We start from the raw sequence: 22,926 nt of genomic DNA on the forward strand, positions 1-22,926 counted from the left end.
GTACTGGAGGCTCGAAGTATACGAGGTGCAGTGCGAGGTGTAATAAGGGCAAAAATGTTAGCATGCTAACATGCTAATTTAGAAACATGTTCCAAACATCACCTAAAGTCATGTGACTGCCTGTTCCATTGGTTACTGACACCTCGGGGCAGTGGTGGCCTAGCGGTTAAGGAAGCGGCCCAGTAATCAGAAGGTTGCCGGTTCGAATCCCGATCCACCAAGGTGCCACTGAGGTGCCACTGAGCAAAGCACCGTCCCCACACACTGCTCCCCGGGCGCCGGTCATGGCTGCCCACTGCTCACTCAGGGTGATGGGTTAAATGCAGAGGACAAATTTCACTGTGTGCACTGTGTGCTGTGCTGCTGTGTATCACATGTGACAATCACTTCACTTTATAAGCTGTGGATGCCACACCCGCTGCTGCGACCAATGCCTGGACAGGCTCATCAAAATTTCTCTTGGAATTTTGGTTTCTGGTTTATTATTTATTATTATTTCAGACTTTTTTTTCCGGCACGTATTGTTGTCATAAAGCGGGTCATACCGAAGCCAGCAAGCTATATATAAAAAATTTGTACTTTATTGTGTGAGGTGTGCTATTTGTTTTATAAGCGATCGTAGTGGCCGTGGCTGAGCTATTAACGCTCAAACAAGGTAATTTCCCCATTGAAATGCATTGAATGCTAATTTTAGCCCTGGTAGCATTTTTAAAATGGGGCCCCTTTTAAGTGGTACTGCTACAGTGACATTGCCAACAAAGGGGGCCCTACAAGGGGTACTGATACAGCAGCATCGCCAACAATGTAATTCAATGTAATCCAGCAGCTTCATTAGGATGCCTGCTCAATCATACACATTATTAAGACCACTTGGTCCTTTGGCCACATTATTAGGAACGCCCAGTCTTTCGACCACTTTATTAGGAACACCCGGTTCTTCAGCCACTTTATTAGGAACGCCTTGAGCTAACATGTTAATTTTTCAACATGCTCCAAACATCACCAAATTTAACGTGACGCATCTTGGCCATGCCCAGGTAGCATTTTTGACATTATCATGTTAGTATTAGCATGCTAACATGCTAGACTAGAATCATGTTCCAAAGTCATGTGACCACCTGTTCCATTGGCTACTGTAGTTGTACCGTCTTTTCTTACAGCTGACATCGGTTGTGCATGCCACACCCGCTGCTGCGACCAACACCCGGACAGGCCAAATCAAAATTTCTCTTGGATTTTTGGTTTCTAGTCATAAATATATTTTCTTTGCAGAATGAAAACTATTGTAGCTTTGTCAGCCAATAGGGCTGGCCTAATTAGCATAAGGGCCTGGGGTTAGTGAGGCAAGGTTTTACCCACCATTAGGGTGAGTGTTGGGGGATTTAGTGGGGTGTTGTCTGGTGGTTGAGAGTAACTGGAGCAGGCAGGGGGCGTGTGATGATCTTGGGTGAATGCCTCCTTTGTTTCCCTGCTGTTAACCTCTTGTGCTTGTGCTGGGGTGGTTGTAGCCTAGTGGGTAACACACTCGCCTATGAACCAGAAGACCCAGGTTCAAATCCCACTTGCTACCATTGTGTCCCTGAGCAAGACACTTAACCCTAAGTTGCTCTGGGGGGGGGGACTGTACCCGTAACTACTGATTGTAAGTCGCTCTGGATAAGGAGACCTCTCAGGAGACCTGTGCCAAAATTCTAAAGAACTACTGTAAGGCCCATCATTGTCTTTTTTTAAAAAAGTTGTGCACAGAGCTCATATGTCCAAAGTCAAGCTATCGCGTCTTTTTCCAAATGTGGATCCCTGCTGTGATAAATGTGGAAGTGAGGATGCCTCGCTTATCCATATGTATTGGTCGTGTCCTGGCCTTGAAAAATATTGGAGGGAGATATTTCAAACCTTTTCTTCAGTCCTCAAACAGCTTATACAACCTAATCCTTTGACTGCGCTTTTTGGCATCAGTGATGACTTAAAATTCCCTGACTTTTCCAAAAGTGAAGTGATTGTCACATGTGATACACAGCAGCACAGCACACAGTGAAATTTGTCCTCTGCATTTAACCCATCACCCTGAGTGAGCAGTGGGCAGCCATGACCGGTGCCCGGGGAGCAGTGTGTGGGGACGGTGCTTTGCTCAGTGGCACCTCAGTGGTACCTTGGCGGATCGGGATTCGAACCGGCAACCTTCTGATTACGGGGCCGCTTCCTTAATCGCTAGGCCACCACTGCCCCACTACTGCCCCTGCCGCTGCCCCTGACCAAAAAGCAGAATTTCCATGTCTTCCTGTATAAGGAAATGTCCAATATAACGCTTGGGTGCTAAGCAGAGAAGGGCATTTAAAGAGGTTATAGAATTCAAAACTGCATTTGCGTCATTGTTGTTGATGTGTGTGATCCTGGATTTTCACAGTTGATGTGCACCTATGATGACAGACCTTTCTTATCTTTTAGTTTTAACAATATTTTTAATGATTTTAAACAGGGATATAACAGGGCAAACATGTAATGTTTCAATATACTGTAAATTATATATTTTATAGCCCCCTTATAAACCCTATAGCACCCCCCTCCCCTCCCTGACTCAAAGCCAGCTTTACATGCATAAGAAAGGCTAGATACCAGGCATTTAAAGAAAAAAAAGGACTATGGAGCTGGAAGTTTTTTGGTCCTGCAAACAAAAGAAACACAAAAAATAAAAGAAAACAGACAAACAATTAAATAAGAAGGGAATCAAACTATAAATGTATATGAAAAAAGCGGAGGAAGGGCCCCCACACCTGTTGAAATTTCAAGTCTGAATAACGGATTGAGTAGTGAATCTTCTCCAGGGACAAACAGGAAATAATATCTCTGAGCCACTGGGCGTGAGTGGGTGACGTGGAATCCTTCCACTTGAATAAAAGAGAACGCCTGGCCAGGAGTGTCACAAAAGATAACAAACGCTGTTTAGCTGGAGTTAGACACTTATCTTCCTCTTCAGTGATACCAAAAAGAGCGATCAGAGGGTCTGGTTCAAGGTTGCATTTCAGTATGTACGACAAGGTTTTAAAAACGTCCCTCCAGAATTTTTCCAAATTCGGGCATGTCCAATACAAAAAGAGACGCCTCTCCGCTTTTACATTTATCACAGCTAGGATCAATGTCTGGGTAGAAACGGGAGAGTTTAAGTTTGGAGAAATGAGCCCTGTGTACAACCCTAAACTGTAATAAAGAGTGGCGGGCACATAAGGACAAGCAAGTATCATCTGAAAGTGACAAATTTAAATCTTTCTCCCAAGCAGTTTTAATTTTACACAAAGGGGTGTAACTCGAACCCATCAATCCACCATAAATAGTGGATATTAGGCCTTTACGCAGTGGGATCAAACAGAGGAGATTATCTAGGATGTTTACAGCAGGCGCCTCAGGGAAATTTGGTATTAAAGAGCCAATGAAGTGTCTTACTTGCAGGTATCTGAAAAAATGAGAATTGGGTAGGTTAAACCTTTCAGAAAGCTGTTCAAACGATGCAAACCTATGGTCAACAAACAGATCTTTGCAAAGATCTGCCCTTATTTTACTATTCCTGAAACACTGAATCATGTAGAGAAGGTTGGAAGAGATGGTTAGAGACGATAAGACTGGACAGAGAGAAGTCCAGAAGACCGTTGTTCTTTCTGAACTGAGCCCATACTCTCAAGGTATGCCTAATAACTGAATTGTTGATTGGTTTAATTGAGGAGATGGATAGTGCAGATCCAAGGAGTGCAGAGACAGAGAGATTTTGGGAATAGATTTGGGAATAAAAACAGGTACAGACTGGAAAAGATATAAAAATTTAGGAAGAGTACTCATTTTAACTGGAGAGTGGTGACATGGAGACATGGAGAGTGGTGACCATTGTCCAAAGTCCTTTTTTGTTTGGCTCAACAACCTAATGAAATTTTCTTTAAAAAGGTGTTTATGTTTCCTTGTAATTGTAATACTGAGATAGGTAAACTGATTTTTCACTATTTTGAAAGGAAAATTGTGCATATCAGTTGTTAGTGCTATATTATTTAGCACTTTTGTGCAAATTCAGCTTATATCCTGAAAAATAGCTAAATTCTTTGAGCAATGACAGCACAGGTGGCAGGGAGGAGATTGGATTTGATATAAAAAGTAGAAGGTCATCTTTATGTTCTTCTCCCTGCCTCCAAATCCCAGATATATCTCTACACCTGCAGAATGCAATTGCTAGTGGCTCAATGGCCAGATTAAAGAGTAATGGGCTAAGAGGACACCCCTGGTGTCCCCGCAGAAGACCGAATGGTTGAGACTGCTGAGACATTTGTCAATGGTTGAGACATTTGTCAGAACTGAGGCAATGGGGCTTAAATATAATAATTTATCCCAAGTGATAAAACTTGGGCCAAAATAGAATTTTTCTAAAACCCTAAATAAATACTCCCATTCCAAAAATAAAAAGCCTTTTCAGCATCCAAAGACAGGACACACTCAGGGATCCCCTCTGATGGTGTGTACAGGATATCCATAAGGCATCGAATGTTAAAATAAGAATAGCGATTTTTTCTTTTTTAGAGAGATTGGTCTATATGAAGAGCACTCTGTTGGGTCTTTATCTCTCTTTACTATGAGGGTGATGCGAGCCTCATTAAATGACGCGGGCAGCTTACCTTGCTTAAAAGATTCAGATAAAACCAAAGCTAATTGTGGTGCAAGGTATGAGGAGAACAATTTAAAAAACTCTGCAGGGAACCCATCAGGACCCAGGGATTTACCAGGTTGTAATGATGAGATGGCTGAAATTATTTCCTCTTGTGATATGGGCCCTTCTAATCTTAATCTAGAATCAGGGGACAGTGTTGGGATATCTAGTTGAGTCAAGAACTATGGTCCTTTGGGAACTCAGAAGAATATAATAGAGAATAAAAATTCCTGAATGCATGTAATTAATTTTAGAATAATTGGTAGTAATGGTACCATCCTCCATTCGAATTTTTGTGATGTGTTACAAAATGTGGTAAAATCCTCTTAACTGACTAGCTAAAAGTTTCCCAGATTTGTTACCATGAATGTAAAATTGGCTCCTCTTCATTAATAATTGACGTTTACATGTGTTGAGATAAGTTCAAACTTACTTTGCTACACGTTTTTTTATACATATCTGGGTTTTTAAATCAGCGTACTGCTGATCAATTTCTTTAATTTGGTTGGTCAGATCTTTTCGCTCTTTATATATCTTCCTTTTCATTTTTGCAGTGTATGAAATTATCTGTCCCCTGAGGTTGGCTTTCAGAGCATCCCAAATAATTAAACATGAAACTTCAGGTGTTTCATTTGTGTTTAAGAAAAAACTATCTTGTCTTCCATAAATTTAACAAAATCTTTCTCCCAAGCACTTCATCTAAAGAACCAAACACCACAAAGCAAGAACACCGCAAGGTCCAAAACCTACCAACCACAGAACAGCCCAAATAACAGCCAGGGTGGCAGGAGCAGTGCGGTTTATTTCGGCTCCCAGCTTCTCCAGCCGTCTCATCCTCCTTATATACACTTTGACCTCTGGACTGGGTGGAGAGATCCACAGGGCGAAGTCGACCCTCTAGGAAAAGGAAATGAGAAACATCCACACCGCATACAGTCTAACTCCACAAAAATCACGGGACGTAGCACAAGGCACTTCACTCCACTCCCCTAAACCCAAACTGTGACTTTCCACAGCAGGCAGCAGACCCCCCCCCACGCCTCTTATGTTCAGAGCATATCTCTACTACATTCCTACAACAGCAGTGAACTTGAACTTGAACTCCTGGTTTGGTGAGGATTTCCCTGATGCCCTGTGTGGTCCGACACCTTTATAATTCTGTACTGTAGCATTAATCTACAGTTTCTGTTTTTGATCAGTCAACATGTGCATCAGTCAGTCTGGGCTTCCCATGATGCTGTTGCTGATTCATTTACATTTACAGCATTTATCAGACGCCCTTATCCAGAGCGACTTACAATCAGAATTTACAGGGACAGTCTCCCTGCAGCAACTATAGGTTTAAGCGTCTTGCTCAGGGACACAATGGTAGTAAGTGGGATTTGAACCTGGGTTTTCTGGTTCATAGGCGAGTGTGTTACCCACTAGGCTACTACCACCCTGTTGTTAGATCCACCACGTTGTTAGATCCTGACATTACACAACCGAGCAGGAACATTCCACAAGAACGCCGTTTTGGTTACAAAAGCATCTGTTTTAGTTCATTTACAGTGAATCGAGCAGCCATGGCGGTAAATATGCCGACCTAAGTGGTAAATATTCGGTGGACCACGTGACTGGCGGTCGCGCGCTTGTTTGGCTCGTTGCTGTGATACCGCGCGTGCTCGTTGCGCGTCTCCGCTTGTTTGTGGGCAGAAGAACTTGTGCGTGGAAATAACGTGACAACTGACAATAACGCGACAGATAAAATGACAGACGCGAAAAGCACATTCTTCAGCTACGTGGCCGAGGGCGACCAGTTCTACCAGAAAGGCGAATTCTCCAGGGCGACGGAGAGTTACAGCACGGTGCGGAAACGTTCCTTCTACGTGTTCTCAACATTGAAGCAACGTTTAGAGTACAGCAGAGCTGTGTTCTCCTCACAGGCGCTGGCGCAGCAGCCGCAGGAGAAGAACTGCCTGGTCGCCAGGTCCAGGTGCTACGTGAAGATGGGCGACTCGGCGAAAGCGCTCCAGGACGCAGAAGCGTCGCTGCAAGAGGACAAGACTTTCTTCCGGGTAAAACGGAGCATATTCCTTCCATCAAGAACACCATCTTTTACATTTAGTCTTTGTAAGAGTTAATTCTACTCAAGTTAGTGTCAAAATGAACAATGAAATGGGGTCAATTCACACTTTTAGAATAATATGATTACATTTTTTGTCCAAATTTATTTAAAATTAAGACTTTAATGTGTAATGATATATCTTTTTTATTTCCCTGTAGTGTTTATTTCTTTAATTATTTATTACATATTTATCATATGATGCTTTATTACTAAATGCATGTGATCAAACTGATATTATGTAGCTATTGGACAACATCATTACTCCGATGAGTAAATGCTGCTTGACATCAGTGAAACTGTAATACACTTGCAGCGTGTCGGGAGGACCGGGTTGGGTCAAGTTCTTTAATTATCAGAACTTCTGCCTAACGGTGAATGCGCCCCTACAGAAGTGGCCGCGCAATACATGCTGGTACTAATGGCACACTGTGTAAAGGTGAATCTTTGCTGCGCATCTGCACAACCTTACACTGACATTAAACTCCTCACAGAGTTGTAAATACTCCATCTAGGTTAAAACGGGTTTACTCTGATATACTGACCCTCCATTGTTTACGGTGTATGCAGTGTGTGGGTCATGCGCTTTCTGCTCTTGTGCAGGGTTTGTACCAGAAAGCAGAAGCACTGTACGCTATGGGAGAGTTTGAGTTTGCGCTGGTTTATTACCACCGAGGATATAAACTGCGGCCTGAGCTGCATGAGTTCCGATGGGGCATTCAGAAGGCGCAAGAGGCCATTTACAACTGTGTGGGCAGTGAGTAAAACAGACTCCTTTCTAAATCTTTTAATACAGAACAAATTCAGCTTCTGTCTCTCTTCACATCAAATTTAGGCCCGTCTGGTGTCAAACTGGAAAAGAAAGGTGACCTCTCCTTCTTAAACGAACAAGTGAGTACAAAGAAAGAGAAACCATGCGGTGTATGCGGCAAAATGGAAGTAAAAAACTTTAAACGGTCACATTCATTTGGGACAAAGGAAAAAATCCATGAGCATTTTAACTATGAGTTACATTAAAATCTGAAACAATAAGGGCTGATACTTGTAATCAGTTCTATAGTACTGTCGTCCAATCGGAGCTGTTGTACAGTAGTCTAGTATCACAGATATCGCTCTTTCAAATTCAACCCAGGATAGGAATTCTAGGAACAAACGTGATCCACTAATCTAGACTGTAAAGAACCTGGTAGTCCGAGGTCTGGTCCTGAGATTCAACGGTCATCATTACAGTTGTGGAGGACTGACCGTTTTCAATGACCTGTCACCATATAAGATGCTTTTTTTAATCAATGTCAGGTACAAAAGGAACAATCAAAAGCTATTCCTCCAGGGAAGAAAGTACAACAGCCACACAGACAGAAGACTCCTAGCACGGAGAGAACAAGCAGGCAGCTGCTGGGTGAGCTGTACAGTGACAAGGAGTACCTGGAGAAACTCCTCAAGAATCAGGGTGGGTCCACTGTCTGAAGATTTAGCTGTCTGAGGATATCATCATCATCGTTTTTATTCATTTCTGTGTGTGTGTGTGCATGTAAATGTGTAGATGTTGTAAAAAGAAAAACTCGGAGCGGAGATCATTTACAGGAGCTCATCATGGGCTATGTCTCGTATCTGGACACATGTACCGAGTTCTGGCAGCAGCAGAGACCCATCTACGCACGTCAGCGGGAGAGGAAACTCCTCCAGCAGCACTGGAGTCGCAGCTCTCCTCCCTCAGGCCCCATGGACTACATCCTCAGCAGCTGCCAGGACATCGATGCAGGTAAAAATGTTTAGTCCAGGCTGAGACTGAATGCAGAGTAGTCCCAGACTCCCTCTAACGATCACTGTTAATCACTGCTGCAGCGAGTGGTCTGTTAATTCCCATGTATTCCCACTTTCATTTTCAGCGTTAAGTGTAGGCAATGCCACTGGTAGCTTGAAGAAGGCTCGTGAAGTTCTGAAAAAAGTGCAGGGCTTTTCCGAAGGGGACTTGCCCCAAAAGAGTGAAGTGCTGGGCAGCATATATAGCTGCATAGGTAAGTCTGGAGGGAATCAAACATGTATTACAACATACATTTAACAATAAATACTGATGCCTGGAGCACTTTCTGTTTTTTTTTTTTTTTCTTTTTTAAATCAAGGCAACGCTTTAATGGATTTGGGACAGATGGATGAGGCTCTGGAGAACCACCAGAAAGACTTGGAACTGGCTGAACAATGGTGAGGGTGAATATGGTGTGGAATATTTAGTCAATAAAAAAAGCAATGCAATATACCAAAATAAAATACACAGAAGAATTCATTAAAAGTACCCTGGCTTTTATACAGATCTTAGTTGTTCCCTTAATGCTGAATCTGAGGTTTCTTTCTGAAATTCAGCCTTGGAACTTGAATTACAACCACTGTGAACTGAGACTATTATGGGGTGGTAGTAGCCTAGTGGGTAACACACTCGCCTATAAACCAGAAGACTCAGGTTCAAATCCCACTTACTACCACTGTGTCCCTGAGCAAGACACTTAACCCTGATAAATGCCGTAAATGAAACTGTAACGCTACGCTCTTTTTCAAGCCACTCCAGGACCATAGACAGGCTATTACTGCTGTAATACAGAATTAAATTGGAAGCAGCAGCTATTAGCAATAGCATCCCAACATTAATAGAGTGCATAGGAACATATTAGTTCCTTATTATCACACCATATTAATGTTCTGCTGCACAGTCTGAGTAGCACTGACCGCCATTATTGAGTATGTAAAAAATGTTTGATCAGCTTTGCTATTTTCCAGTCTAAACATAGATGGAAAGTCCAGGGCCCTGGTCAACATTGGTCGCCTATATGCCTGCACTGGCCAGTTCACGCAGGCCATAAAATTGTGAGTCCCTTTCTTTCAGGGTTCTTATTTTTCAAGGCTTGCTGATTTGTTTCTTAGTTTTAATCCATCAGCAGCATGAAACTCAGCAGTCGCCGTTTGATTTCTGGTTAGCTGGGAGACGAGTGTCCCTCTCACTGAAGGGGGGCTGGACAAAGCCTGGCTTTTCCATGAGATTGGATGGTGTCACCTGGAACTCAGGCAACATGCTGAAGCCTGGGACTACAGTCGCCGTCTGCTCACTGCTTCGCAGGAGATTTGTGATGAGCTGTGGCAGCTCAACGCTTATGTGCTTATGGGTCAGGCTGAATGTAAGTACGAACTAAATGACACATAATACCAAATCAGTCCTGATCATGCTGCCATTTTCCTTGATCCCCTGTCTGACCTGTGCTGCAGTGAAGATGGGAAGCTACAAGTCCAGCATCTTCCACTTTGAGGAGGCGCTACAACGAGCCAGACTCCTGCAGAATGATGCTGCTGAAGAAGCCATTCAGAAGGTCAGCCACTCTGCTTTTTATCTCAGGGTACCTGGGAAATCTCTCTCATGTTCTTTTTAATTTGTGTTTTCCAGGCTCTTCAGGAGGCCAGACAACACGTCAGTCCCTGAGTATCCAGTAAAGAGAGTCCAGATAGATGGGTCTGTGTTTCTGACCCGTTCAGAGCAATTCCTGATATTTATCTGCATGTTCTTATTAAACAAGTGTGTACCAGGTGTGTGTTTTTATGAGTGTGTTGCTTGAATAACACATTCCCAGAGAAACGTCTGTAAGTCTCACTCAGTCTGTCCCATGACATGAAAATTTCATGTGAGATTATTTAATACGAGTTCCCCCAGCCTGTCTATGGTCCTGCAGTGGCTAGAAATGGTGATAGGTGTAAAGAGAGCTTTGCTCATTCTGCTTCACCGTTCAGAGAGCGGCAGCTCAGATAGTTGGATCTGGAATTTGTCCTTATAAGGGGAAAGGTTACCTCCCATTTCTCATGCTATTTTTCGGCCAGAGAATTTCTCACCTGTCCCAAAAACATTATCTCCACCGACCGTCATGGCTTCCAAATGTTTGAAGCATTGCAGTTGCTTGGTGATTGGATGTATAAATGAGCACTTTTTTTTTTTAGTTCCGTCTGGAAGCATTGTCCTATTGTCCACACAATAATTGATTTGGCAAATGTTACACTAAACAAATGTCATCCATCACCAACCCCAGCTCACGTGACCTAAAGCTCACAACCATACAAACACCACCAACTCCAGTCCCCTACACAAGTCCAAAATGGTCAGTGAAGTGAAGGCTTCTGGGTACCACTGGATTCCATTACTGTGATAAGCAGGTGGTTTAGTGATTCAGTAATCACTTGAACTAGTGTGACTAGTGAACATTTGGCCCTCTCTTCATAACATGTTCACTGAAACCTGTGAATACTAGTGTCACACAAGTTCAATGTCATGCTAGTTGACTGCATGCAATGAAGCTGGCTACCTAAACATAGATATATTGTTGTGTTATATGATATATTTATTCTTGTAGATATTGAATCATACCTCCATGCATCTTCTGACAGCTGGAGTGAAACATCTCTTTTATGGGTTAAACTATCTGCGTTACTGGGCCGCTACGCAGAGGCGCAGTCTGTGGCCAGGTGAGGCGGAGTCTGCGGGGGTTAATGGTGGCAGAGGGAGCGGAAACTGAGCTTTTTCTTTCTGCGCAGTGATATCTTGCGGATGGACTCGACCAATGGCGACGCTCTTTATGTCCGAGGCCTGTGCTTGTACTATGAAGACTGTATTGATAAAGCGGTACAGTTCTTCATTCAAGCGCTGCGCATGGCGCCAGACCATGAGAAAGCTCGGCTGGCATGCAGGGTAAGTCAAGCCCCTCGGTCAGCTGGGTGCTGTAGCTGCGTACACAGATTTATAATAACCGGGATAATAATATTGGGCTGTGGACCCAATAAAACGCCATGTGCTGTGTATTCCGGGACCTTTCGTTCCGTAATAGCAAGAACAGACATTTACATTTACGCCATTTGGCAGACGCCCTTATCCAGAGCGACTTACAACATGCTTCCAAGTTACCATCGATGAAGCGATCAATTTTGGTTCACTAGGACCCCCAACTATGAATACAATCTTTTTATTCACTCTGTTGTAGTTTCTATACAGAAGTCAGACAATAAGAAGGTTACAAGTTCATCTAAATATTTTCTAAAGAGGAAGGTCTTGAAACATTTTGAGCTACAGCAGGTCTGCTGTTGGATTAGACAACACGGACTCAGTCGTCTAGCATCACATTTTTATTGAATCCACTCAAAGTCTAATTTTTTTCTCCCTTGTTTTCAACCATATCAGCTTTTCTATTTCTATTTAGTAAAATATTTACTCTCCGTCTATGTATATTATCTTCACCAAAAGGCTTTTGGTCATCTTGAACATTCACAATACACACTTTAATATGCAGATGTTAACAAAGATTTTACTTCTTCATAGCCAGTGGCACCAATCCTGTAGATTTTCTGTAAAAAAAAATGAATAAACGATTAATAAATAAATTCGTGTGATGAATATACACATGTATGCTTGAGGAATAAAGACACTGGTTTCAATGAGCATCACTACAGGTGTTTTCCATAATATTTTTATTCCCCATCTTTATAATCATCATTCCAATGATATTTTTATATATATATATATATATATATATATATATATATATATATATATATATATATATATATATATATATATATATATATATATATATATATATATATATTTTTTTTTTTTTTTTTTTTTTTTTTTTTTTTTTTTTTTAGAATTTCAGTATCTTTACAATGCTTCCATCACAGAATGCAAAAGCCTTGAAGGCGAAGAAGGAAGAAGGAAACAGGGCGTTTAAAGAAGGTAACTTTGAGGAGGCCTATTCCCTTTACACTGACGCCCTCACCATCGACCCCAACAACATCAAAACTAACGCCAAACTCTACTGCAATCGTGCCACTGTAGGATCCAAGGTGAGAGCCTGATATAGCTGACAAAGCTGATGATGACATTACTTTATAGATTTTTGTATGCATTAAATGAATTGATAAGATGCCTGTGCACACTTCACTGTTCCATTGTAGTGAAGTTGCTACCTATTAGCCATCATGTTTATGCACAGAACGCATATTAGAATACAGAACACATATTAGAATATGGTATATAATCAATGTTTTCCTTTTTTTTTTTCACAATGAGCTCCTCTCTCTTCGCCACCTAGCTGAAAAAGCTCGAACAAGCTATCGAGGACTGCAGCAAGGCCATCAGACTGGATAACAGTTACATCAAAGCCTTCCTCAGAAGAGCACAGTGGTGAGTGAGTGAGTGAGTGTGTGTGTGTGTGTGTATGTATTAGGGCTGTGCAATATGGCATACAATTCATAATACAGTATAATTTGGCCCCATAGATTGTTTATATTGCAGTATGTAATTGTTTTTAAAGGGTTACGTATAATTCTAATAAGAAAGTATACCAAAAAACAGTGTATTAAATCAGAATTTTTTGTATTGCTTTGTGAAACACAAAAACTACTACTTGCATTAACTGCCCTGAAATTACATCTTTATGAGGGATAAATAAAAAGTTCAAATCTATAGATTTGTGGGCAAAAAGTGTTGTCTTTCAGCTTGTTAGATGATGAACAAAAATGAAGATAATTGCATTTAAATAGAAGTAGTTAAAAAGAGGCAGAAATAGTCATTATTGGCCCGGTGCACAAAGGGGATAACACATTTCAAAGACGTCGTAGGATGTTTTCTGTTATAGAAAAGATATGAAAACCTTTCAGGTAAATTCAGGTTTTTATCATCATAATATCTTAACACTGGTTGGTTTTTGTAAACTACAGGTTAGCAGAAAACAATTAATCTCAATCACAATTATCACAAAACACAATTCCCTCTTTCCTTAAAACGTTTGAACACACGCCTGTGTGAAAAGAGAACTTAACATACATTCAAAAACTCTTTCTGTAAACAAAGACCAATCGATGGAAGAAAAAAAACGTATCTTACGTCATCCTACAGTTTTGCAGTAGGCAGAATTTCTCCAGTTGGCCAAATGTATATCAAACATGGTTGTCCAATTTCTCCATGTATATCAAACATGGTTGTGTGTGTCCTGCTCTTCTGATTTACCGGTTGTCTTGTTCCAGTTACATGGACACAGAAATGTATGAGGAGGCAGTCAGAGACTATGAGAAGGTATATCAAACCGAGAAAACAAAAGGTAAGTCATGCTTCTGTTATACTGATAATAATAAGTTGAATTTCTATAGCACCTTTCATAATCCCAAGGTCGTTTTACATATAGGGGCAAACAGAAAACCCTCACAAACGTTTGCTGTAGAGGAAAGTTTTGAGTTGAGATCTGAAGGTGGAGAAAGTGGAGCAATCACGTTCCAGAGCTGTGGGGAGAGGAGTAAAGCCAGAAATATACTTGCTGTGAGCTTCATATGCGTATTCGTACACAGTTTCATATTCACGTGTGTTCTGAACGCAGGATACGGACCGCGGCTGTACATGCGTAGTTAACAGCAAGTATGTTTCTTCCTTAATAGAGGCAAGGTTGTGCAGACGCAGGGGAAAGGTGACAACTCAAGCTGGGAAAGAATATGTCAGTTGAACGCGTTGAACAGTGCTGCACTGCCACTGGGGACCCAGGTGACAGTATTTCTTGGTGTCGTTCCCAAGCCCGGGTAAATTGGGTTTGTTGCATCAGGAAGGGCAACCAGCGTAACACGTTTGTCAAATCATTTATGTGGACAACCAGACCGGTTGCTCTGCTGTGTTGACCCCTACCTTTTATCAGCAGAAGGGAGGTGACAACTTTGGTCAAGAAGGAGGAAAAAAAATGAAGTGAACCAAAATCTGCTGAGCAGAGGAGGTTACTTACCCCTGAAAAATACTAGTTTGTATGTAAAAAGCTTGATAGTTTCCGTTATCATTGTGCCAGTAGCTGAACACTGTAGTTCTTTTTTTTTTTTTTTATAATTAATTTTATTTCTAAAAAAAAAGTTGATTTTCGCATTTAGAACACAAGCACTTGTTAAAGGTGGCTCAGCTGGAACTGAAGAAAAGCAAACGGAAAGATTATTACAAGGTTCTGGGAGTTGAAAAGAACGCCTCTGAGGATGAGATAAAGAAGGCATATCATAAACGCGCTCTGATGCACCATCCAGGTATAGCCCCACAACACACACACACACACACACACACACACACACACACACACACACACAGGGCTGATAGCATTCCAAACCCTGGTCCTGGAGGAACTTCTGCCAACCCGCATATCTTCACAATCTACCCCACTCATTAATAGGCCATTAAGTAACACCTGAGCGTAATTCAGGTAGGTAGTTCCTCCAGGACCAGGGTTGGGAAACACTGCACTAGCCAATCAAAAAAAAAAGGGAAGGGGCGGGCCCTGGTTCTGATATAGATCCAGCAGTTACTCTGTGTGCGAATGTGTTTTGTGTTTCCACCACTATCAGCCCTGAGCACACAATCATAATAATGATATGAACAAAATACCATTCCTGATAAATAAAGTATCCATTCCTGTATATGTAAATTTCCTCTTCTTCCTAGACCGCCACAGTGGGGCGAGTGCAGAGGTCCAGAAGGAAGAGGAGAAGAAGTTTAAAGAGGTGGGCGAGGCCTTCACTGTGCTCTCTGACCCAAAGAAAAAGTCCCGCTATGACAGCGGCCATGACCTGGAAGATGATGGAGGCATGGAAGGTTTGTGATCTGCTTAATGTTCCACACGCAATTAGGAGACTGATTACTACATCGTGTGTGATTTATTTGCAGACTTTGATGCCAATAATATCTTCAAAGCCTTCTTTGGAGGACCAGGCGGATTTAGCTTTGAAGGTTTGTGATGTCCCTGCTCTACACTGGTGTTTGTGACTGACTGATGTTCATTGTGGCTGATCTTTGTTTTTGCCGTTATAGCGTCTGGACCTGGCAACTACTTTTTCCAATTTGGCTAAATGGGAACTCTGTTCACAGTATGCAGTAGTCACATCTTCAACTGGACCCTCTTCTGACCACAGCTCCCACCCTCAGGCATCTCAAGCTTTCAAGTGGCCGCCCTGCACCACTTAGCAAATGCATTTGCATGAAAACCAGCCAGAGAATGAACCTGAAATGCGTACTGTCTCTTTTTTTTTTTTTTTTGTCATTTTACATTCAGGTTTGTCAGATCACTTCCATAAACATGAGACAGAGAAGACTGACAGACAAACCTCTCCGTCGTGGAACCAAAGCCTTTATTATCCAGCATGTGTCTATGGCCTACAGCAGTGGCGCACATGTTGGCCCTGGGCTGGGACTCTGTGCACAATGCTGTTCTCTCTCCCTCCCTGCCCACCTGTCATGATGGGGTACAGAAATTCATGACCTTCATCATTTGATACACCTCACGGGCGGCTTTTAAGAAGCGAGACTACTGCGTACAGACGTACACATGATGTGACGCAGGATGGAGGATGCACAAAAGGCTTGATTATGATGATGATGATGATCAATGTTGCCATTCAGCATTTGCTGCATTGTACATTTTACTGGAATGTAAAGTGTTGATTTGTGTTGTTAGTCAAGGACTGTTTTCCCATTTAAAACGTTCTTTTAAAATAAATATTTATTGTAGAGTTACAAACCAGATGGGGTGCTTCTCCGAGACAAACACACACACATACACACACACACACACACACACACACACACACACACACACACACACACACACAGCATGGGATCAGCCCACTAGACTAGTCACTCAGATCTGGACCATCTATATGTTGCGGAGTCTTGTTGACATAAAGAATTCTTGATGGAGGTAGAATCTGTATAAAATCTGCTGAGACAGAGACCCCTGGCTCCCCTGCTGGATCGTTAATTAGTCCTGAAATCAGTCGGATAACCAATAAATCAATGAATCAGAAGAACCAGGTTTAAACCCCACTTGTATCCCTGTGCAAGACACTTGACCCTGAGTGTCTCCTGTCCCTGTCACTACTGATTGTAAGGCGCTCTGCACAAGGTAGTCTGGTAAAATGCCATACAATTAAAATGCCTCTGCAACTCTGGTGGAAGTTTCCAGAGTTTCTAAATCTCCCAGAAATGTCAGTTGCACTTGACGTGTGTCTACAGTACGTGCGCATTACTTGCGGCTCGACAAAATGCTTTCGCTCGCCAACAAGTTTTTAACGTCACTGTGGCTGAAATTTTCACCCTGTCCCTTTGGCTATATTATAAGCGAGCGGACATTTTTGACACAACCATGGTCAGAGACTGCGGGTAAAAATAGATCCCTTTGCAACAATGGTCTACCTTGTATGTTGTTTCGATATTCGATGTGTAATGTTCACATTCATGCCTAAGCAGCCATTTATATATTTCTTTTTAACTGTGTGTGTCTGACATTAATGTGGGTTCAGCTGATGCCACTATTTGTCAGGTCCTCATTTATTCATCATAAGCAGTTATGTGCATGAAGGATTAATATTACGATATCCCTGTACTTGGCCGCATTCATCTTCCTCTTGATTGCAAGCAGTTGTCCTGTCCCTGCTGTTGTCCTGCAAAACGCATCATGATGCTGCCACCACCATGCGTCACTGTTGTGACAGGAGATGAGCAGTGCCTGGTTTTCCGCACACATACCGCTTAGAATTAAAGCCAAAAAGTTCTATTTTGGTCTTATCAAACCAGAGATACTTATTTCTCACCACCTTTGAGTCATTCAGGTCTTTTTGTTTAAAAAAAAAAAAACTTCCATGCGGGGTTTCATGTGTCTTGTACTGAGGAGAGGCTTCCATTGGGCCACTCTGCCATAAAACACAGACTGGTGGAGGGATGCAGCGATAGTTGACTTTCTACAACTTTCTCCCATCTCCCATCTGCATCTCTGGAGCTCAGCCACAGTGATGTTTGGGTTCTTCTTTACTTCTCTCACCTCTCATCTCAAGGCTCTTCTCCCCGACAGCTCAGTTTGGCCGGACGGGCAGCTCTAGGAACAATTCTGGTCGTCCGTAACATCTTCAATTTAATGATTATGGAGGCCACTGTGCTCTTAGGAACCTTCAGTGCAGCATATTTTTTTGTAACCTTGGCCAGATGTAACCTTTGTAACCTTGCCACAATTCTGTCTCTGAGCTTTTCAGGTTCCTTTGACCTCAAGATTCTCATTTGCTCTGACGTGCATTGTGAGCTGTAAGGTCTTATATAGACAGGGGTGTGGCTTTCATACTCAAGTCCAATCAGTAGAATCAAACACAGATGGACTCAAATGAAGGTGTAGAACCATCTCAAGGACGATCAGAAGAAATGGACAGAACCCCAGTTAATAAACCTCAAAAATGTCAATATGGGGTGCTGTGTCTACATTAATGAGGAAAAAATAAACTTAATTTTGAATTAATTTTAGCAAATGGCTGCAATATATCAAAGAGAGAAAAATCTCAGGGGTTCTGAATACTTCCCACTGTATTTAAGTATCCTATACAAGGGTGTTTTTGTGCACTGTGTTTCCTGGTGTTTCCGCTTCCGGTGCTGCAATGTTTGGTGTGTTTGGCGTGAGCTGCTGTTACTTCCAAGGACTTCCTGAATTACCTCTGTATTAAGAATTACCACACTCAACAAAACGTAAAATATGGCTCCCTCACTAAACGCTGGCAAAAAATAACCGTAGATAATTTCATAGAGATGCTTGAACTGACTAAAACAATGTGGCGTTATGTACTTAACAAAAAAGATGAAATAACCTGAAAAATGTTTTATATTCTTGTTTCTTTGCTCTGATTACTGCTTTGCACACTCTTGGCATTCTCTCGATGAGCTTCAATAGGTCGTCACCTGAAATGGTTCTCCAACAGTCTTGAAGGAGTTCCCAGAGGTGTTTAGCACTTGTTGGTCCAGCTCACCCCAAACCATCTGGATTGGGTTCAGGTCCGGTGACTGTGGAGACCAGGTCTCCACTTTGTGTTAAGTACATAACTCCACATGTGTTCATTCATAGTTTTGATGCCTTCAGTGAGAATCTACCAACGTAAATGGTCATGAAAAAAAAGAAAACACATTAAATGCGAAGATGTGTCCAAACTTTTGGCCTAATTACTATACAGCAAATCCAGAAAGCATTCATCACTTTTTCCACATTTTATTATGTTCCCATATTCCAAAATAGCCTTAATTATTTTTTTCTACACACAACACCCCATAACGACAACATGAAAAAAAAAGTTTACTTGAGGTTTTGGAAAATGTATTAAAAATAAAAAACTGAAATGCACCTGTGGCAGAGTTGTCCTGAAGCCACTCCTTTAATATCTTGGCTGTGTGCTTGGGGTCCTTGTCCTGCTGAAAGATGAACTGGCGGGCCAGATCTAAGTAGAGTCCTGTTGGTTTTGAACATCTTCCACCCACAGATGATGGAGGCCACTGTGCTCATTGGGACCTTCAGAGCAGCAGAGTTTTCCTGTAACCGTCCCCAGATTTGTGCCTGGAGACAATCCTGTCTAAGGATTGTATACAGACAAATCCGTTGAAGTTGAAAAGTTGAAAGTGAAGTGATTGTCACACGTGATACACAGCAGCACAGCACACAGTGCACACAGTGAAATTTGTCCTCTGCATGTAACCCATCACCCTGAGTGAGCAGTGGGCAGCCATGACAGTTAAGTTGCAGAAACATCTCAAGGATGATCAGGGGAACCAGGAGGCACCTGAGTTCAATTTGCCTTATGGCAAAGACTGGGAATACTCATATACATGTTCTTTCTCAGTTCTTTTATTTATAATACATTTGCCAAAATCTCAAGGACACTGTTGTCACATTGTCATTATTGGGCGTTGTGTGTAGAATTCGTTGAGATAATTCTATTTAATCAATTTTGGAATAAGACTGTAACATAACAAAATGTGGAAAAAGTAATGCACTGTGAATACTTTCCACTGTATATAATAGTTGTATAATACTTGTACTATGATGACAATTGTTTAACACACAAACATTTGACACATTTTATTGATACATTGTGTATTTATATTAAAGTACCAGCCAATGAATTTTGGCTCATATCTCCCAGCAGTAATACATAATAATATTATCACATAGAGTTGTGTTGTTCTGGTAAATGTGATGTCAGCTAAGATTGCAGAACAAAAGAACAATAAAATGTATTTCCTTTTACTTCCAGGAACACTAAGTTATGGATATGCATGGAATACTGCGGGGGAGGTTCATTACAGGATATTTACGATGGTGAGACACAGTTGTTCTTTAATTATCAGCAGATATTTTTTTCTAATAACATACATTGTGGGTTACAGGGTGTGGTTATAGTTACATTTGTGCTACAGCTGTGATACTTTGTAGAAGTGTTTGTACATAATACCCACAATGCATAATAACTGCTTGTTATATGCAGTGATGCAATGATGATTAATACTGAAATATTAATATTGTTCCTGTTGGCCACCCTGACAGAATCAGGTGATTATTAACATAATATGTATGCAATAATTTGATCATAAGGTTGAATCTGCCTCCAGGAATAAAATGACCTATAGTGGGCACCCCTGAGTGTTCATAGGGTCTTTGTTTAATGTGTTGCTGATATTGTATTTCTGCAGTGACTGGCCCTCTAAAGGAGAAACAAATTTAGAATCAGTCCAAAGTGTCACATTTTTCTACTGTACTGATATTGAAATTCCATCATTATCCCACAGAGACCATTAAGATAGTAAATCTGCAGGGTTGTCCTAGCAAAGAGATCCCCAGAGTTGGATTTCAGTTTTCCAATTCAGACACTTGGTAAGAAATTGGGCTTATTTAACGACGTAACAAATATTTTAGTTACTGAGTACATTTTTTGTTGATTGTTTTTATTTCCTGGGAATTATATTTATCATGATAATGTTTCTAATATTGACACATTTATTTAAATATTTTGTTTACAGGACAGAGTTGGACATGGACTTCAAGGAAGGAGCCTTCAGAATAATGAGGTAATTGGATGTTATGTGGGCCTTGTGTGCAATTGTCCAAAGCAACACATGTGTAACTTGTGTAACATCCCTGTGTGTTAATTCACAAACCACTCAAGAGACAAAAGCCATAATTTCCACATCATAGGGACAAGCAGGTAGAGATTTAACTTGTGTTAACTTTTTATTACACACCCAGTAATAAAAGAACACTGAGTAATAAAAGAACACTTTTTCTGTCAGTGTGAAGGCCATTGCAACCTTTTTTTTTCATCATTTTTTATTTCAAAGAATAATTTAAGGTTTCATTACAGTGCATGTTAAATTGTAAATATAGACGTTCTTCATATTTTGTGGCAAACCGTCATAATTAAAGTTAGCAAAACTGTAAATAGACCTTCTTCATGCCCCTGTTTATTCTTAATGTTTTGTTTATTTTGTGTGTATCAGGGTTAGATATTAAATTTTTAACCTTTCCCAAGACCAAAGCGCAGAATAAAGCCGTATAAAAAATGTCTGATATAATGTTAAATACATTTAAAGGGGTTATAGAATTCAAAACTGCTTTTATGTCTTTGTTGTTGAATATAGGCAGCTTGACGTGTTGAATGGAACGTACCAAAATCTCAAATCCATCTCTGACATCCTCTGTGTAAAACAGGGACTTGCGCTTCCACCAAACAGGCCAAACAAATACCAGTTGTAGTGATAAAAAGGTGCAGGTCTATTTACAGTGCAGGAAGGAGCTCAAAATTCTAACAAAAAAAAATCAAAAATAAAAATAAAATATTTTTACAAAAGATACAGAGTCACAGTAAGCTGCTGTACCAGTGCTGCCCCCCTCCTTACTAGTCTGTCCCCCCAAATACACCCCAACATCATCTCATAATGGGGCGAGCTCAATATGGAAGGGGGGAAAGCAGGGGGTCAATCTAGCATCTTCCCCCCAGCTCCACATTAAACACACTTTTCCTGTGTCCCAAGCTGGCCTATAAAGGCACCGTTCTCCCAGGCGCGCTTTCCATGAGGAACCTTTATGCTGCCGGACCAGGAACAGCAGGATGAATAATGGAGCTGAATCAGTGGGTACCTCACTGTTCACTAGCATAGTTAACAATAAGTTCATAAATGAAAGTTTATGGTAACATATGGTATGTTATATTTATTTGGCAGTGCTAAACTCATAATTGCAATATGGGATGTGTAAGTGCAGTGTTTGCACTTTTTAACTGTGTGGGCCGTGTTGTAATTGTATTATTATGTTATGTCTGTTTTCTGCACTGGTGCCAACTACAAATCCCATATTGCAATCATTAGCTTAGCATTCCCAAACAAACACAACACATCATATGTTACCATAAACTTTCATTTATTAACTTATTGTTAACTATGGCTTATTTTACACTCTGCATGCATGTTTTATTTGAGCACTTTTTTGATAAGCCAGTCCTGAAATTCTTCATTTTCAAGCAAAATATCTTGAGATGTACACTTGCCTGGCATGTTTGGTAAGATAGCAAGTGTAAGGACGTATGTTTGTGTTTTAGAATGCTGCACGGTTGTAAATTCCCTGACTTTCCCTGTCTGGAAATGCCTTTACTGAAATTCCAGAAATGTCCAGACCCGTGTATTTACTATGTAATATGGAACAGTGCAATAATGTTACATGGAAACATAGAAGAGCTCGTGTGTGTGTGTGTATGAATGTTCAGGAGTCTGATAGTTGTCTGGCAGTGAGTGCATGTGAGGGGTGTGTAGAGTCCTTCACAATGCTGCTGGCTTTTCGGACGTCCATTATGGACTCTGATGGGTGGTGGGAGACGGGCTTTCCTCAGCCTCCCTGGAAGTGAAGGTGCTGACGTGGTGACGTATTTTCACCCAGAAGTGAATGAGTGATGTCGGTCAAATGGAAGCAACATAATTATAGCTATATAAAATACCACAGTTTGGAAATGTAGAACCTAGCCTTTATTTTAATGAAGTTACATTTGTCAGAAATATGTGTATGCTACTATGCTACTGCTACTATCAACATCGGCTGAATTATAGTATTACGTCATTGCCTTCACTTCAGCAGCATGTCAGTCAGTTACAGAGATGAGCGAGGTTAAAATCTTTAAAATTAAAAGTATTTTCATTTGAAAAACTCTCGCGGGAAGAATTGTGCTGTGCTGTGATTGGCTGCTGGTTCCTATAGTTCAGGCGTAAACAGAAATGAACACTCATATGTCGAATCCTTGCTGGTGAGAC

The 22,926-nt window shown here is 41.2% G+C and overlaps 2 protein-coding genes across 4 annotated transcripts; both read left to right on the top strand.

Moving 5' to 3' along the window:
* Positions 1 to 6,359: 6,359 nt before the first annotated feature.
* LOC114793947 (tetratricopeptide repeat protein 25-like) lies at positions 6,360 to 11,226 on the top strand. 3 transcript variants are annotated; one of them, XM_028986137.1, is made up of 13 exons: positions 6,360 to 6,528; positions 6,607 to 6,738; positions 7,389 to 7,542; positions 7,621 to 7,676; positions 8,082 to 8,235; positions 8,329 to 8,547; positions 8,675 to 8,803; positions 8,909 to 8,987; positions 9,558 to 9,644; positions 9,756 to 9,952; positions 10,041 to 10,141; positions 10,216 to 10,281; positions 11,171 to 11,226. In XM_028986137.1, the coding sequence occupies exons 1-12, from the start codon at positions 6,430 to 6,432 to the stop codon at positions 10,249 to 10,251; spliced, it is 1,443 nt and encodes a 480-aa protein (XP_028841970.1). In that variant the 5' UTR covers positions 6,360 to 6,429; the 3' UTR covers positions 10,252 to 10,281; positions 11,171 to 11,226. The 3 variants fall into 3 exon arrangements, with proteins under 3 accessions (XP_028841970.1, XP_028841969.1, XP_028841971.1); XM_028986136.1 differs by lacking the exon at positions 11,171 to 11,226 and having other exon boundaries at positions 10,216 to 10,354; XM_028986138.1 differs by lacking the exons at positions 6,360 to 6,528; positions 11,171 to 11,226 and adding an exon at positions 7,102 to 7,224 and having other exon boundaries at positions 10,216 to 10,354.
* Positions 11,227 to 11,349: 123 nt separating this feature from the next.
* LOC114793948 (dnaJ homolog subfamily C member 7-like) lies at positions 11,350 to 16,140 on the top strand. Its single transcript, XM_028986139.1, has 8 exons — positions 11,350 to 11,505; positions 12,489 to 12,653; positions 12,902 to 12,993; positions 13,836 to 13,909; positions 14,715 to 14,861; positions 15,274 to 15,423; positions 15,496 to 15,558; positions 15,640 to 16,140. The coding sequence occupies exons 1-8, from the start codon at positions 11,365 to 11,367 to the stop codon at positions 15,675 to 15,677; spliced, it is 870 nt and encodes a 289-aa protein (XP_028841972.1). The 5' UTR covers positions 11,350 to 11,364; the 3' UTR covers positions 15,678 to 16,140.
* The last annotated feature ends 6,786 nt before the right edge of the window (positions 16,141 to 22,926 follow it).

This window comes from Denticeps clupeoides, chromosome 7, assembly GCF_900700375.1.
Source record: "Denticeps clupeoides chromosome 7, fDenClu1.1, whole genome shotgun sequence".
Classification (NCBI taxonomy): Eukaryota; Metazoa; Chordata; class Actinopteri; order Clupeiformes; family Denticipitidae; genus Denticeps; species Denticeps clupeoides.